Here is a 15,816-nt window from a genome sequence, read left to right as displayed (position 1 = left end):
AAACTATAAATGGGATAACAACACTGTTATAGAGTATGTTACTCATTAATATTTGTAAAGTGCTTAGAACATAGTAAACGGTCAATTAAGTGTTTGATGAACAGGTTGCCTTATCAGTTAACACCCATAGTACATGTTTCTGATATCCCAAATCACCACTCTTAAGTCTTCTAGATTTCAGCAGCAGCAGTAATGGCTAATTTCTCACAAGCTCAAACCCATCTCACTCTGATAAATATCCCATCTGTGCATTGTAAGCTTTCTGGCCTCTGCCCCAAAACATCTATTCCAGGAGAGGATGCCTGAGCAACAGAAGGTGCAGGAGAGATCATGCCCCCAGGAGTAACTTTCAACCCAGGAGGGAGAGGAGCTGGTGTTAACCTCCAGGCGGCCAATTTCAGAGGCATTCTGCATGCTTCTCAGCAGGTCTTGACAGAAGCCAGTTTCCATAGCCCACAGCAGGAACCTTGGCAACACACCCTTAATACTGGCTTGTCTTCTTTCCCTACCTCTCCCCACTGATCTCTCACTCTTGCTTCCTGCAATTACCTCCCAGTAATCTACCTGGCACCTTAGTCCTTTTCTCAGGCTTTGCTTACAGGAGAACCCAAGATAAGACAATATAAGAAAAGCATTCAGAACAGTGCCTGATACATACAGACAAGTACTCAACAAATGTACACCACTATTCTTCAGAACAAAAGAAATCACTGTCTGTATTAAAAACTTTTAGAAGACTTTATAGACTATAGGGATGTGTAAATCCTAGCAAACACACTATCTGCACAAGGTAATGGGCAAGAAGATAATACCTTATGTCTGCAGCTATAGCCTTATCAGTACAGGTTATTATGTAAGTTTTTAATGTCTGCCAATCTACTAGATGAAAAAAATGGTACCCTCTTTTGATTGGCATTCCTTCAATTATGAATGAGCTTAAAAATCTTTTTACATATTATACCTATAGACCACTGGTATGTCTTTTACTGTGAAAAGCATGCTCAAATCCTGTAACCATTTTTCTATTGACTGAACTGCTCATTTTTATTCAATGATTTTCAAAAGCTTATTAACTCTCCCTTTGTCATGTACCGAAAAGAAAAAAGGTTCCTCACACTGTTGGTGGGAATGTAAAATGATACCATCTTTTGAAAGACAATTTGGCATTCCTATCAAAATCTCACCCCACATACAGGAATTTTAACTATGGCTTTATTCAGCTAATGTGCCAAGATATACCCACAAAGTCCATTTTAGCACTGTTTATAATAGCAGAAGTACAAACCACCTAAATACCCAGCAATAGGGGATATAGCCATAAAATATTATGTAGCTGGTAAAAATGTATACTGTACACCAAATGCAATGTATGGGTCTTGCTAATATTCTGATCTGAACAGATCAACTGGAGAAATATTGAGACAATAGAGAAATCTGAATATTAACTGGCCATTTGATTATATTAATAAACTATTATTATTTTCGGGAGGTGTAAATAAAGTAAGATTTGTCATGGGTTGGCCTTTGTTGAAGCTGAGTGATGGGCACATGCAGTTATACTGAATAGTGTTATTCATTAATTATACTATTCTCTCTTCCTTTGTGCCTGTTAGAAAATTTCCATAATGAAAAAAGAAAATAAAAATTTTAAGTGAAAAATAAAGACTCATTGATACAGAAAGTTTTTTTTAAGATGTACTGCTTTTTTGAAAAAGTAAACTAATAGTTTTTTATAGAATGTTTCAGTTCTCTAAACTAAAACTACATATACATGTTAGAAAGTAAAGATAATGGAAGTAGATAACAACAAAATGTTAAAGTGACTATTCTGGAATCCTAGGATTATGAGTAGTTTTTATTACTTATTTGCTCTTTATTCACTCTCCAAAACTTTCTACATTCCAGAGTAAAATAACAAGAACGGGAGTAATCAACATTTACTGAATGCTCCCACAATAAAAGTACTTTTTAGTATCTGACATTTGTATTAAATACCCACGAAATCCAGTAAGATATACATTATTATTATCCCCACTTGATAAAGGAGAAAATTGAGACATACTGCTAGAAAACATAAAACCAAGATTGTAATCCAGGCAGTGTGACTTCAGAGTTTACGGTAGGCTATACTGCCTCTCCCAAAATGTCCCTGACTAAAGGATAGTATAGGAAATTACACAGAGATAGGATTAAGCAATTAACAGAAGATATACTGCTAGGCAAATAAATGAAAAAAGTCCAATCTTTTTATTAAACAAAAATTTTACCAAATTAGCAAAGCTTGAAATATATATATATATATTCCTAGTGTCGACAATATGAAGCAAAATAGACAACATACCCTGCTGCAAAACATAAATCAGCAAAAACTTTTAGTAATTAAGCAATGTGTCAAAAACTTTGAAAACGTGTACTCTTCAATCTAGCAACCATATCCTTAAGTCTATTTAACAACAAATAAAAGCTTATTTAAGTAAATTAACTCATGCCCACATAATGGAATATTGTATAGGCATTAAAAATGATGTACATTCAACAAATAATGTTAGGACAACTGATTTCCACATGAACTTAAACTGCTACTTAGCACCCTATAAAAATTTTAACTCATGCACACCAATGTTCATAGCAGCACTATCTACAATAGCTAAGACATGAAAGTAACCTAAGTGTCCATTGACAGTTGAATGGATAAAGATGTGGTGTGGATGTGCGCATGCGCATGCAAATGCATACACATACACACACACACACACATACACACACACACACAAATATAACGCAGCCATAAAAAGAATGAAATACTGCCATTTGCAGCAACATGGATGGACCTAGAGATTATCATACTAAGTGAAGCCAGACAGAGAAAGACAAATATTATCTGATATCACTTACATGTGGAATCTAAAAGCACAAATGAACTTATTTTAAAAAGAACAATAGTAACCTAAAATGAAAAACATGAAAACAAATATACATGACTGAAACATTATATGATATACCAGAAATTGATGCAACATTGTAAACTGACTATACTACCAAACAAAAAAAAAAAAGAAAAAAGAAAAAAGCAGCAGCAGACTCAGATACAGAAAATAAACTTACAGTTTACCAAAAGGGAAAGGGGCAGAGAATAAATTAGCAGTATGGAGTTAATACATACATAGTACTATATATAAAATAAAGAACAAGAATTTACTGTATAGCACAGAGAATTATATTCAATATCTTATAATAATCTGTAATGGAAAAAAATCTGAAATGAAAAAATGTGAAACACAATACTGTAAATCAACTACAGTTCAATTTTAAAAAGCGGATCAACAACCTAATCATAAAAAATAAATTCATAAAACCCTGAGAAGAAAACAGGGGTAAATCTTCATACCCTTGAATTTAGCAATGGATTCTTAGAATACAAAAAGCACAAGGAACAAAGGAAAAAAGGATAAACTGAACTTCATCAAATTAAAAACTTTAGTGCATCAAAAAACATTATCAAGAAAATGAAGACAACTACAGAATAGGAAAACATATTTGCAAACCATGAATCTGATAACAGATTAATACTCAGAATATTAAAAAAAACTCTTGCAAATAAAAAAAAAGACAAACCACCCAAGTAAAAAACTTAAACATTTCTCCAAAGGTAAACAAATGACCAATTAGCACATGAAAAGATACTCAACATCACTAATCCCAGGTGAAACGCAAATCAAAACCACAAAGAAATACCACTTCACATCTATTGCCTATAACCAAAAAAGTGAAAAAATAACAATCGTTGCTGAGGATATGGAGATACTGGAACCCTCACATACTAGAAATGTAGAATGGCACAGTGGCTATAGAAAAGCTCAGCAGTTCCACATATGACCCAGCAATTCCACTCTTGGATACATAGCCAAACAAATTTAAAAAAGACTCAAACAGATAAATTTGCAGACTAATGTCCAATGCAGCATTTTCACAATAGGCAAAAGGTGGAAAGAATCCAAGTGTTCATTAACAGATAAACAAAATGTGGTAGACATACAGTAGATTATTATTCAAAGATAAAAAATAAAGTGCTGATAATGCTACACATGAACCCTGAAAATATTATGATATAAGCTAAGAAAAATAAGTCAGACAGGAAAGAGCAAATGTTGTACCATTCCACTTAGGTTACTAGGAGCTAGGAAACAGGAATGGGGAATCATTCCCTAATCAGTACAGAGTTTCTGTTTGAAGTGATGAAAAAGTTTGGGAAAATGGCAGTGATGACTACACAACACTGTAAATGTAATCAATGCTACCAAATTAAAGTTAAAAATGGTTAAAATAGCAAATTTTGTTATATACATTTTACCACAAAAAAGTGGAGGACAAAAAGATGCTACCAAAAAGTAAATGATGTTAAAGATCTGTTTATTGGTATAGAAAAATATTTATCATTTATTACTATATTTTAAAAGCAAGTTACAAAAAAATATATAGTGCATAGTTGTATTGCTGTAAAAACATTTAAATATATATACACTTCAGAAGGGTACACAAAAATATCTTTGGGTAGAAGGATTATAGGTGACATTTTTGCTTACATACACGTTCTGACTTTTCGACAATGAAAATTCCTTAAGAAAAAAACTAAAAAAATAGAAATGGATTAAAAACAGACATAACAGACTTAATGTGAAAAGTGCAACAAAACAGCTATAAATTGGGAAAAGGAGTAATAACAGGACAGTTGGAATAAAATCAATGAGGATGAACAAAAGGCATGTTAAAGATAAGGAGAAATGGCATACAATCCCAGAATCCTAGACAACACCTTCATTTTCATTATGAAGAAATAGCTTTAGACAAGTGGTTTACACAGACTTTAGCTAGAGGTCAGATGTAATGTATTTGTCAATGAAAAGCCATCAGAGATTGTAAAACAGGGATGTGGAAATTATTTCAGCAAAGTTGTGTCTTATCTGCTTAATGAGATGACTCTATAAAGGTTGAGTTTTATAGGAAAGAATACATAGCAATAAAAAAACTAGGGAACTAACTCAGACTAGAACCACAAAAAAGGTATACAGAAGTAAAAGCAGAACTTAGCATTCAACTGAAAGTTGTGGAGGACAGCAAAAACTGAGATTTTTACACTCAAGTTGCTAGAACTGGCCCATCAGACATTAACAGAAACGGTGAGGTTGGGAGGGTTGGTGATGTGGCTGGGAAGCTGTGGGTACCAATGAGCTTCAACTGCAGATTTATGTAAGAGAAGTGTTTGTGTAACATCTATTTGATACTAAGCAGTTCAACAAACATTTAATGAAATGTTCAGCAAAAATCAAGAGATCACTTCTAAGGCTATTTTTTGCAGCTACCCACAGGTATTGATTGAAGCCACTGAAGCAGAGGAAGACATCAAGAGAAAAAATGTAAAAGGGAACAGAGGGCAAAACTTTTTTTGAAGAAACTAAAACATTCCTGGGGAAAGCTCAGTGGCCTGGGAGCTACATCTCCCTCCCATCAACTTTTATAGTAACCAGGGTGAAACAGGGTAATAAAAGTATTACTTACTGATTTCCAAATTCTGATGCTACAAAAAGGAAGCCTGTTTTAAGCACACACATGGCAGCAGCAACAGGCACAGTATCAAAATACTTGAGCCGGATCTCAGTAACCTAGAATAAAAGGAGAAAAAGATTCTAGTGTGTAGGCAAGTGAAGCTAGCTCACGGAAGGTAGCCCAGTATTATGATAGCTTAAAGCAGCAAATAAAGTACTGTCCTTCATATCCATACCACAGGTCAGCAAACTACAGCCTGCAGACCTGGCATGCCCATTCGTTTACATACTGCCTATCGCTGCTTTTGTGTCATAATAGCAGAGATGAGCAGCTGAGACAACCACACAGCCTACAAAAGCTGATAATGTTCACTACCTGGCCTTTACAAAAAAAGCTTGCCAACTCTTGAACTAAACAGGTATCTATTAAATTGCCCTGTATTCAGAGTTCCTCCATGGAATGAAAGAAGTAGAAGACCATGTGTATTACCAGTTTTCATTAGACATGGAGAGCTTTCTCTTGCTATTCAGTAAAAGTAGCATTATCCAGTCTCATATTATATGTGAGACTATCAGACCAGAAATCTCTTAAACCAGAGTGGGAAAACCTACATTCATATACCAGTTCCAAGCTTTACACGTTGATTCCCCACTGTGGATTGGGTACCCCTGAGGAAACACAACTGTCACCCAGATTTGGGTGATGTGGCAATCAACATGTTAAAAGCCTTAACACCTTACACAACCACTTTTTAAGGCATTCTGTTTCAATTTTTTTAATGTGTAAAGTATAAACTGTCCTTTCTACCTCAATGAGTAGATGCAATGAACAAACGGTTTATAGAACCACTTTGTAAACCTTAAATGTACTTACCAGTTTTTAAATGTTATATTAAAATTAGAATGAAATTGTAGGAAGTTATCAAACTAAACTAACCATAACAAATGGGCTTTTTTCATTTTTTTCCCCCTTCAGCTATGGTCAACTTACCATATCTTCATCTGTCTCCAAAGTAATCTTAAAGATATCTCCCTGCTCTGTTTGGGCCAAAAAGAAGAACATCGATTTGGTCTTATGGGTGGCAGAGCAGACAAAAATCATTCCTCTTTCAGGGTCATCCAGGTCATTCTAGCAAAGTCAAATACACAACCAACATCTTAGAAATGAGTATTTCTTATTTCTGGAATTCAGCATCTTACCAACAAGGACCATACAGGCCACCCAGGGCCTAAAGGCACCTGAAACCTCTCCATACAAGCTTTGACCCAGAGCAGCCTACCAATCACAAGACTAAAACACAATAACCAAAAATCCTTGTCTACTATAGATACATAAGCCTGGGTTAAAAAAAAAAAAAAAAAAAAGCCACAACTTCACTCTACAGCCTGATCAGATCAATAAGGTAAGAACTATCTCCAAAGAAAAATGTCAAGAGAAGAGACATGAAATGTAAACAACCATCATTTCAGGCTGTGAATAAAAGACTCTTAACATGTCCACAACAATACCATCCATCATCAGTTCAATTTTTTTTTCCTATTCTGTATCAACTTCCCTGATTCCTAAAAGGCATCCCCCTTGGCTAGATTTTTTTTTTTCTTTTAATGTATCCAGCATTTTGTACTTCTCTCAGAGTAAGCCCTTTGAGGGAAAAACATGTTTTGTACTCCTTTGTAGACCCAAAGCCAAGTACAGCACTTGGGTCAGGTGCTCAATAAATTTCTAGTAAACTAAATTGAATTACTTCCCACCCCTTACTAAGAATTTAACTTGCTAATCTTATCAGATTTTCTAAAATTAATGGACTCTTACTCGGATGCCATGTAGTAGACAAACTAAGTCCTAAAACATTTAACCCCAGGACCTATAACTTAATATTAAAAAGATAAATCATCCAGGGTGAGAAGAGAGATTGAAGAAGCAGAGATCAAGCAGGATTAGCCATGTGCTGTTCATAACTGCTGAAGATGGATCCACAGAAGTTCATTATACATACAATCACCCCTCGGTATCTGCAGGGGACTGGTTCAAGGAGCCCCCAATGATACCAAAATCCATGGATGCTATACAAAATGAGGTGGTAAAAGGAATAGTCAGCCCTCCATATCCACAGATGCTAACTGCAGATACAGAGGGCCAATTGTATGCTTAATAATTTCCAGGGTAAACATAAAATTAAAAGCAATAAACACCACCATCAACCAACAGTGTGGTAAATGACTGAGGGAATAAGCACTGTGTGAAAAGATTTTGGGGAAAAAGATATTTACACAGCCTCAAAGTTCACCACCAGTTTCCATACCAATCCCAAAAAGGAAAAGGTACCTTTACAATGAAGGGAGGTGGGCAGGCACCATCTTAATAAAGTGATCAATTCAGCATCACCAATAATGAATCAAACCAACATTATATGCCCCTAATGTGATGTAGTAAGAAATACATATAATCACCTGAGTAGTAATTCTATTGAAAACATTAACATGGATATAATCAAGTAGAAAAAGATTATGGAACAAATTACAAAAAAATTAGCCCAGACTCTTAAAAAATGTCCATATCATAAAAGACCAAAAACAAAGGTGAGAAAAAATACTCTAAATTTAAGGAGACAAAAGGTAGACATAAGAAAACTTTGAGAGATGAGAGAAACTGGTATATGAACTGTATGTAAGAAAATCATATTATTCAAAATAGTAAATTTCATGGGCACAATATTAATAGTATGGATATGCAGGAAAATTTCCTCATTCTTAGATGCTACATCTTGACGTGTCATGATGCCTGCAACTTACTTTCAAATGGTTTTGCCTAAAGTACAGAGGCATATAAGAAAACACAAATGTAACCAAAGCAATATTAATTGGTGAAACTAAGTGAAAGGCATACAAGAATCCACTGTTCTCTTTTAATTTTTCTGTATGTTGGAATAGGGCAAAGGAGCAGGGGGTGGGGGGCAGGGGGAAGACAAACAAAATGAAAGACAACTTATCTCCAACGAATATGCCTGGCTTCTTCAAACTATAAACTTTCAGAATTTCAAACTGATAGTGTCCACAGGATCTTCAAAAATGGAAATTGTGTTGGTTTTTTTTTTAACTGAAGTACAACTGATTTACAACATCAGTTTTAGGTGTACAACATAAAATTGTGTTGATTTTTAACTTCCTTTCTCGAAGATTTTATTTTGTTTTTACTGAAGTATTTTACTGGCTTTATTAAAAACATTTACAAAGAAACTAAAACTTCTTAAACAGATAATGTAAGAAACTACACTATAATTACAAAATCAAGTTCACTTCACAAAGACAAAATTTATTTTCTCTTATGGCAAACAAAGATCTTACCCGTCTCCTGGGAATTGGACAGCGGATATCCGGTTGGTCACCAAAGTTCTTGTAGGTGATATAGTTTTCAGAGCAGATCAGCACTCCACTTGGACCATCTGACCCTCCGGGAACTGTCAAGATAAAATGAAATTCAGCAATGATTTGACATAACCACGAATTACAATTTAGCTTTCCATCCCTTCTCTCCTTCAGCACAACTTAAAGGTACAGTGTGCCTGACGGTGAGGAACACGGTGTTTCTTTTCCCTGATAGTTATGCTAGGGAAGAATGGAGCACAGTTTGGTAGTGATCTCAGCCTGTCCTGGTAACTGATAAAGCATCTAAATGTTTAGCTCCAAGCTCAGAACTCAGTTCTCAGACCTATAATCCAGCTGCCTACTGGACACTGACATGGATATTCCATAGCAGCTTGAAAGCGAATGTATTCATAAACAAGCACCAAGTTCCTTCCCAAACCTACTCTATCTCCTGGGTTCTCCACCTTAAAGAACACTACAATTGACCAACAGACCAAAACAGAATCCAGGTTATCATCTTTCAATTCTCTCTCCTCTGACATTGAATAGAATTCCATTGATTCTAACTCCTTAGCAGTCTTTATGCTGTGAATCTCTCCTGGTTTAGTGAAACAGCTTCTGACCAGTCTCCTGACTTAAGTCTTAATCTCCTCCATTCCGTTACCAAAATGTAAGTGATCTTTCTAAAATGTTCACCTTTAACATGTCGTTATTCTCCTGCTTAAAATCCCTCAGTAGCTCCCTCCCCACCACTACCTCTACCCAAGCCCTTTAGCTCTAATGATCCAATCACAATGAGCTTTCAGTTCAGTGAACCATGTTTTTTCCTGCATTAGGGACTTTGTGTATCCTGTTCCCTTTGCCCACAACAGAAATTCTTCCACCTCCACTGCACCTAGCTAACTCCTAACTAGTTTTCAGGTCTCAGCTGAGAGCACTTCTTTGAAAAGCTTTCTCTAACCCATTCTCTTCCTTTCCCTAGGTTAGGGACCCCTCCTTTACACTGTCATGGCATTTGGTACACTCTGGCAATTTTTTTATTACTAGTATGTGTTCACTGCTACACTCAATCTTACATGGGAGACACCACAAATATTTTTTCACCACTGCAGTCCCAAAGCCCAGTAGACTGACTCTGCACATATTGACTGTAGAGGCTCAGCAAAAATCTGTTTAATGAATGAAACTCTCATAAGTGAAAAGCAAAGTAATATGTAACAGCAAGTAACGAGAATCTGTTTTTTTTAATTCTTCTGCTTAATATGCAGTCTCTTCCTAAGGTTTAATGCTTAAAGACTAGTGCTGTCTTGTATCATTCTTCTCCAAAATCCTCCACCAACAACACACATATTTCATTTAAAACATCAATCCCAACACAAATGACTTGAAACAAAAGGGACTGAATCACTTACCCAAGCCTGATGAAATTTAGATAACCACAAATATAGTTGTTCTCCTTTAGTCTTTTCAACTGATACTGATTGTTAATGGTGAACATCTCTGAGCTCCTACGAAAATCTTACTTTGTTATGATGCATATAAAACACTCCTGAATTCGATTTACTAAAACTTAAGATTTTCATTCCCTATGGTCATAAGTATAAGCAGCCCGCAAATTTTTCTCATTACAATCCTTCCTCTTTTGGTACTAAAGTTACATTACGCTCCTAAAGTGGTACAAAAGCTTTTATTCTTTTTCTAATCTCTGGAGAAATTTAAGGTCCCTGAAAACTCTGGACCTTAAATCTTCTAAGGGAAAGAAACATTTTTTTTCCTAGTTTCTTTTTTTTTTTAATTTTTTTTTTTTAATTTTTGCGGGGGAGGTAACTAGGTTTATTTATTTTTACAGGAGGTACAGGGAATTGAACCCAGGACCTCCTGCATACTAAGTATGTGCTCTCCCATTTGAGCTATACCCTCCCCAGGGAAAGAAACTTTTTACTACTAATCCAATTTTTTTCAGAAATGATGGTCTATTCAGGTTCTCAATTTTTTCTTGGATCAATTTGGGTAACAGTTTTCAAAACTACTTCTATTTCATGGGGAGGGTATAGCTCAGTGGAGGGTGCATGCCTAGCATGCACGAGGTCCTGGGTTCAGTCCCCAGTTCCTCCATTAAATATATAATAAACCTGATTACCTCCCCCCACCAAAAAAATAAGTAAAAATTAAAAAAAAATTTTTTAATTTTCTATTTCATCTAGGTTTTCAAATTCATGAACAGTTTTATATTATTGGGTTTGTCCATAATGGTCTTTTCACAGACCAGGTTTTGATTTTAGTTAGAATGAAAGACTGACTACAGTCAAGACACCAAAGCAACCGACAGTAATCCATATTTCAAGCTGACTGCTCTTTCTTCCCTGCCCCGACTAGAAGATAAAAGTTAAACCACTGTATGAATGTCTAACCTAGCCAAAAGGCACTCGGGTTTACTACAAATGGATTAGTTTTCAAAGCCTATTAAGTAAAGCCTCCTAAGTTTGGGCATAAAGTGGACCAAGCAATATGGTACAGAGCAATTCTGAGAAAAGTACCTGTAATAAGGAAGTTGCCATGTTCTTCTAAAGGTTCACTGTATTTTCGGACCACATGATTTAAACCAAGGTCTAACTCATAGAAAGTAAGTGTCTGCTGGGTATTAGCTGCTGCTTCCCCAGTTGGATCATTGTCTGCTTCCTATAGATTAACAGTGGCATAAAGATTAATCAGTACCATAAAATCAAACTTTTAGGATTGACATTTGCAGCAACATGGATGGACCTGGAAGCTGTCATTCTAAGCCAGAAGGAGAAAGAAAAATACCATATATGACTCATAGTGGAATCTAAAAAAAGAAAGACACCAGTGAACTTATCTACAAAACAGAAACAGACTCACAGACGTAGTAAACAATCTCATGGTTATCAGAGAAAAACAGGGTGGGAAGGGATAAATTGGGAATTTGAGATTTGCAAATATTAAGTAGTACATATAAAATAGATAAACAAAAAGTTTCTTCTGTATAGCACAGGAAACTATATGCATTATCTTGTACTAAACCATAATGAAAAATAATGAAAAAGAATACATGTATGAACACCAGAAATTGACACAGTAAACTGTACTTCAAAAAAAAATTTTTTTTTAATAAAAAACTTTTAGGGCTGAAAAGGGCATCAGGATTCCTCTACTTAACAAATAAGGAAGGAGAGGTCCACAGATAACAAATGGTTTGCAAAGTTCATACTACTGAGTAATGGCAGGATGGGAGCAAAACCCCAGATCTTCTATTTCTGGGACCAAGGTTAGCTCTACTAGAGAATACTGCCTTTCATTCAAGGGGAAAAATGGTATGCCCCACTCTTCACTACCTCCCAGTGACAAAATATCCCAAATACAGTTTCATCTTCTTTTTGGGCATCTTTCCCCAGTAAATACCATTTCCAAAGGGAGATTGTTCAAATCAGAACAAAGTGCTATTATATAGTCAGGTAAACCCTGAAACATTCCAAAGTACTTCAGTAGAGCATTTGAATACAGAAAAAACTTGTGAGCAAGTAAGCTAAAAGACATGTACAATGAAGAAAATCTCAGGAAAGCACCAAGGTGAGTGGAAGAAACCCAAAGGAGAGAGGGGGAGAGGAGGAAAGAGGGGGAGAGGAGAAAAACAAAGAGAGATGGATACTCCTCCATTACCTCATAATCCATTTCCAGACAAGCAAACATTGGATTTTCAAATCCCACATCTACTCCAACAACATGATACACTAAAGTGTTTGCTTTGTGGGCCTCCAGGGGAGAAGAAATGGTAAGCCGGGCTGCAGCATCTCTGTTCAAGATATACACCAATTTCTGTTTCTCAATAGCACCTGTTGTTGGTGACAAAACATAAAAAAAGACTCCAGATAATGAAAAGAGGGGCTGCAGAAAAGCTAGATTCACATCACGATTATTTTCTGAAAAATCATTAATACCCAGCACTAACTCTACAAATGTATTAACTTAGGATTTTGCTCTCATTAAAGTAGACAAGAGCGTAATTTTACCTATTCTTCCTAATAGGGATCTTAATATCCTAACTCTTCAAAACTTTTTATGACAAACTAAACAATTCATAAAATTGCCAGTTTTATTCTCTGAACTAGATCTAATGATTTTGTGACTGGTCAGAGAGGGTTGCCCTCTGGAAGCCTGATCAGATACACAATTTTCTTCAAGAGATTTATCAGAGAAGAGACATGAATGTGACTCATCACTTCAGGCTGATGAAAGCAACCATATTCATTGTCTAATAATAAAAAATCTTTCAGTGTAGTCTTTTTGCTACAGAGAAAGAATTGGAAAAACATCTATTTCCACCTAGATAAGTAAAAAAAAAGTGTGCTGTAACTCTCCCCATTGTTTTAAAAGGAAAAGCAGCTTTAAGTTAAGGAGTTAATCCAAAATAATCCAAACTTCACCCGGTTGAGTAATTTCTTGGCACAGTGACAAGAACACAACATTGTTATTCTAAACTGAGCTTCTATAAGAGTCAAAGAGTCAACAGAAAAAGGCACTCACTAATCATAACTGCTCGCCCTTTGGGATCCACAGCTAAGAACTGGCCAGGAACAATGCGGCGGCATCCACTCTTGCCAAAGGTTTCTTGGTGAATTTTTTCAAACATGTTCTTAGATGGCTGGTATTCTAGGATAACAATCCGACCTGAGTCACTGCCAACCACAATGTAGTCTTTTGTGCCACCCGTCAGCCTAAAAGCCATGAGTGAACGAATAACACCAAATACTTCCACAGTTAGTAGAGTGTGTACTTTGCCAGTGTTGGGGTCAGGGCGAAGCAACTCCAAGATCTTCCCCCGGGAAACAACAATTTCTTGTTGTTTGGTTCCTAAATTACACAAAAAATAAAGATCATGAACAGTAAGAACTAGTCCAAAAAGTAATCTGGATGGATCAAAATGACACTAAAGATAAATATAATTAAATGAGTTGGGGGCTTAGTATTTTAAGTTAATTTATTCTACTTTAAAAGGTAATTTTCCTAGAATTTAAATCATCTAACAGTGGTATCAAAGAAAAACTTTCCAAAATGGTCACAAGCTATATGGTATTTAACTTCCTTTTTATTTTTCTAAGATTTGTCCTCGATCTGCATAATTAGGAGTTGCCTATAAACGTTAACACAGATTGTTTAGCTTCATAAAATTTAAAATTTCCATATGCTCCGTGTAGCCCACCTTTAAGGGTACTGTTCTAAGAAATCGTATTAACTTTTTGTGAACTTTGATATTGGATCTCACAGAATTTTTAACACTGCCATCTCATAATGTATTATGTTTACTTCTAAACTCACTCCTAAAAAATTCACTTGCTTTCATAACTGCAGTCAGCACCTACAAATACGTAACAGCCAACTTGTCCAGATTTCTCCCTGCTATATAATTCCACATGGGTAAGCTGTCATCAACTTTAAACTAAATATTTAAAATAACTAAGTTCCTCCTTTGCCAAACACCTTCTCTGGTCTCAAGTAACCTGCTATAAATGTTACTGTCATTTTCTCTGCCACTCAGGCTGCAAACTCATATTCTTCTTTCTTTCTATCCTCACTGCCCTAGCACAGGTATTCACTAATGCCTAAATGGCTTCTTATCCTATCTATATCCATTGCACTGTCTGATGATTAAAATTTCTTCCCTGTAATTTGTTTTAGAAATAAAAGTTTACATTTTGAAAAGCAAGTTGAAGCATAAACCTAGTAATATTAAAAAATGTTAAAAAAAAAATTAAACTCAGTAACTGAAGGACTTACCAGAGAAGTTGCCATGAATGGCAAAGCTGATGCCAGTGGCTCGCTGCAAGGTCAAATTGTACAGGAACATGGTCGCATTAACACTGAGTCACCCACAACTCCACAATCCAGGTCTTAGTTCTATCAAGTCAAAGCAATCTAAGAGTACATAAAAGCAGAAAAACATCAGCTGTGAAAATGTTATTTTAACAGACATTTTTATTCTTGTATGGGAACTTCTGGATAAAGGCAGTAGAATCAATAGAGTAAGAGGAACAACATATTTATAATTAGTGCCTTCTATTTGCCAGGTACTAATGCCATTTACTCTGCTTTTCTCACAAGAAACCTATTAAGCACTCAATATTACACTAGTTTTATAGATGAGCCGGTGATTGCCCTCCACCCCTTCTCCAAGGGCCAAAAGAACACCACCGTATTTAAACTCCGCAAAGTCTTCAAGACAGATATTGTCCCCACTCTGCAAATGATAAAACTGAGGATCAGAGAAGGAAATAACTTGCCCAAGTACCAAAACACAAATACAAAACAAGGCCGTGGTTCTAAAAGCTGTTTTCGTTTACACGTTTAACACTCTCGACCTTTCCACCTTACCGTCAGTGTGTCGTTTACTTTCTCCGGGGGAGGGGGGTCTCTCCTGCCCCTTCTCAAACCTCCCTCAGGGTCTAAAACCTATGCAGTCTCTAGAACGCTTATTTTGAGCTAGGCCTTGTTCCCACACTGTGAACAGAAGCGGGAGACGATTCCCTAAAGCCGCCCCAAACATTCCCCTCCACCACCTCCTCGTCCTTTGCCCGTACCTCTCGGGCCTAAGCTGCCTCAAAAACCCCTACCAAAGCCTCGGCGCACCCTCCTACATGGCCGCTTTCCGCCTCCCTGGACTCAGGGAAGCAGGGAAGCTGTTTCTTTACCCTGCAGCCGGGAGGATGGAGTAGATATCCTACAGATTCTGAGTTCCTTTAAGACCTAGGCAACCGCCAGTGCCACTCTGCCGGCGTCCGCCATTAAGTCCTAAGACAGAAACCTTCCGGTTGGCGCGCGACGGAAAAAGTCCCCGACCGGCGCCTGAAGAATGTATATATAATTTTTTAACGCTTCTATTTGGCTTCCACGC

At 36.3% G+C, this 15,816-nt stretch overlaps 1 protein-coding gene and 2 non-coding genes across 4 annotated transcripts in view; all 3 read right to left on the bottom strand.

The window, feature by feature from the left end:
- The window catches only part of SF3B3 (splicing factor 3b subunit 3), a 44,061-nt gene extending 28,318 nt beyond the window's left edge, over positions 1–15,743 (bottom strand). Inside the window, exons 1-8 of one of the 2 annotated variants that reach the window (XM_010960958.3) lie at positions 15,614–15,743; positions 14,703–14,840; positions 13,452–13,778; positions 12,588–12,760; positions 11,447–11,588; positions 8,889–9,001; positions 6,535–6,672; positions 5,557–5,660 (exon numbers count right to left, since the gene is read on the bottom strand). In XM_010960958.3, the coding sequence (XP_010959260.1) occupies positions 5,557–5,660; positions 6,535–6,672; positions 8,889–9,001; positions 11,447–11,588; positions 12,588–12,760; positions 13,452–13,778; positions 14,703–14,772 (1,067 nt within the window). In that variant the 5' untranslated portion in view covers positions 14,773–14,840; positions 15,614–15,743. Of the gene's footprint in view, positions 1–5,556; positions 5,661–6,534; positions 6,673–8,888; positions 9,002–11,446; positions 11,589–12,587; positions 12,761–13,451; positions 13,779–14,702; positions 14,841–15,502; positions 15,522–15,613 lie in introns of those variants that run through there. The other variant, XM_045521472.2, reaches the window with a different exon arrangement.
- Positions 6,926–7,017, bottom strand: LOC123618687 (small nucleolar RNA SNORD111). The gene has a single exon (XR_006727143.1). It is a non-coding gene; the product is annotated as a small nucleolar RNA SNORD111 (small nucleolar RNA).
- Positions 13,079–13,156, bottom strand: LOC123618688 (small nucleolar RNA SNORD111). The gene has a single exon (XR_006727144.1). It is a non-coding gene; the product is annotated as a small nucleolar RNA SNORD111 (small nucleolar RNA).
- Positions 15,744–15,816: the final 73 nt, after the last annotated feature.

The sequence above is a fragment of the Camelus bactrianus genome, chromosome 9, assembly GCF_048773025.1.
Source record: "Camelus bactrianus isolate YW-2024 breed Bactrian camel chromosome 9, ASM4877302v1, whole genome shotgun sequence".
NCBI classification, from domain to species: Eukaryota; Metazoa; Chordata; class Mammalia; order Artiodactyla; family Camelidae; genus Camelus; species Camelus bactrianus.
This window is presented reverse-complemented; position numbering and strand designations above follow the sequence as displayed.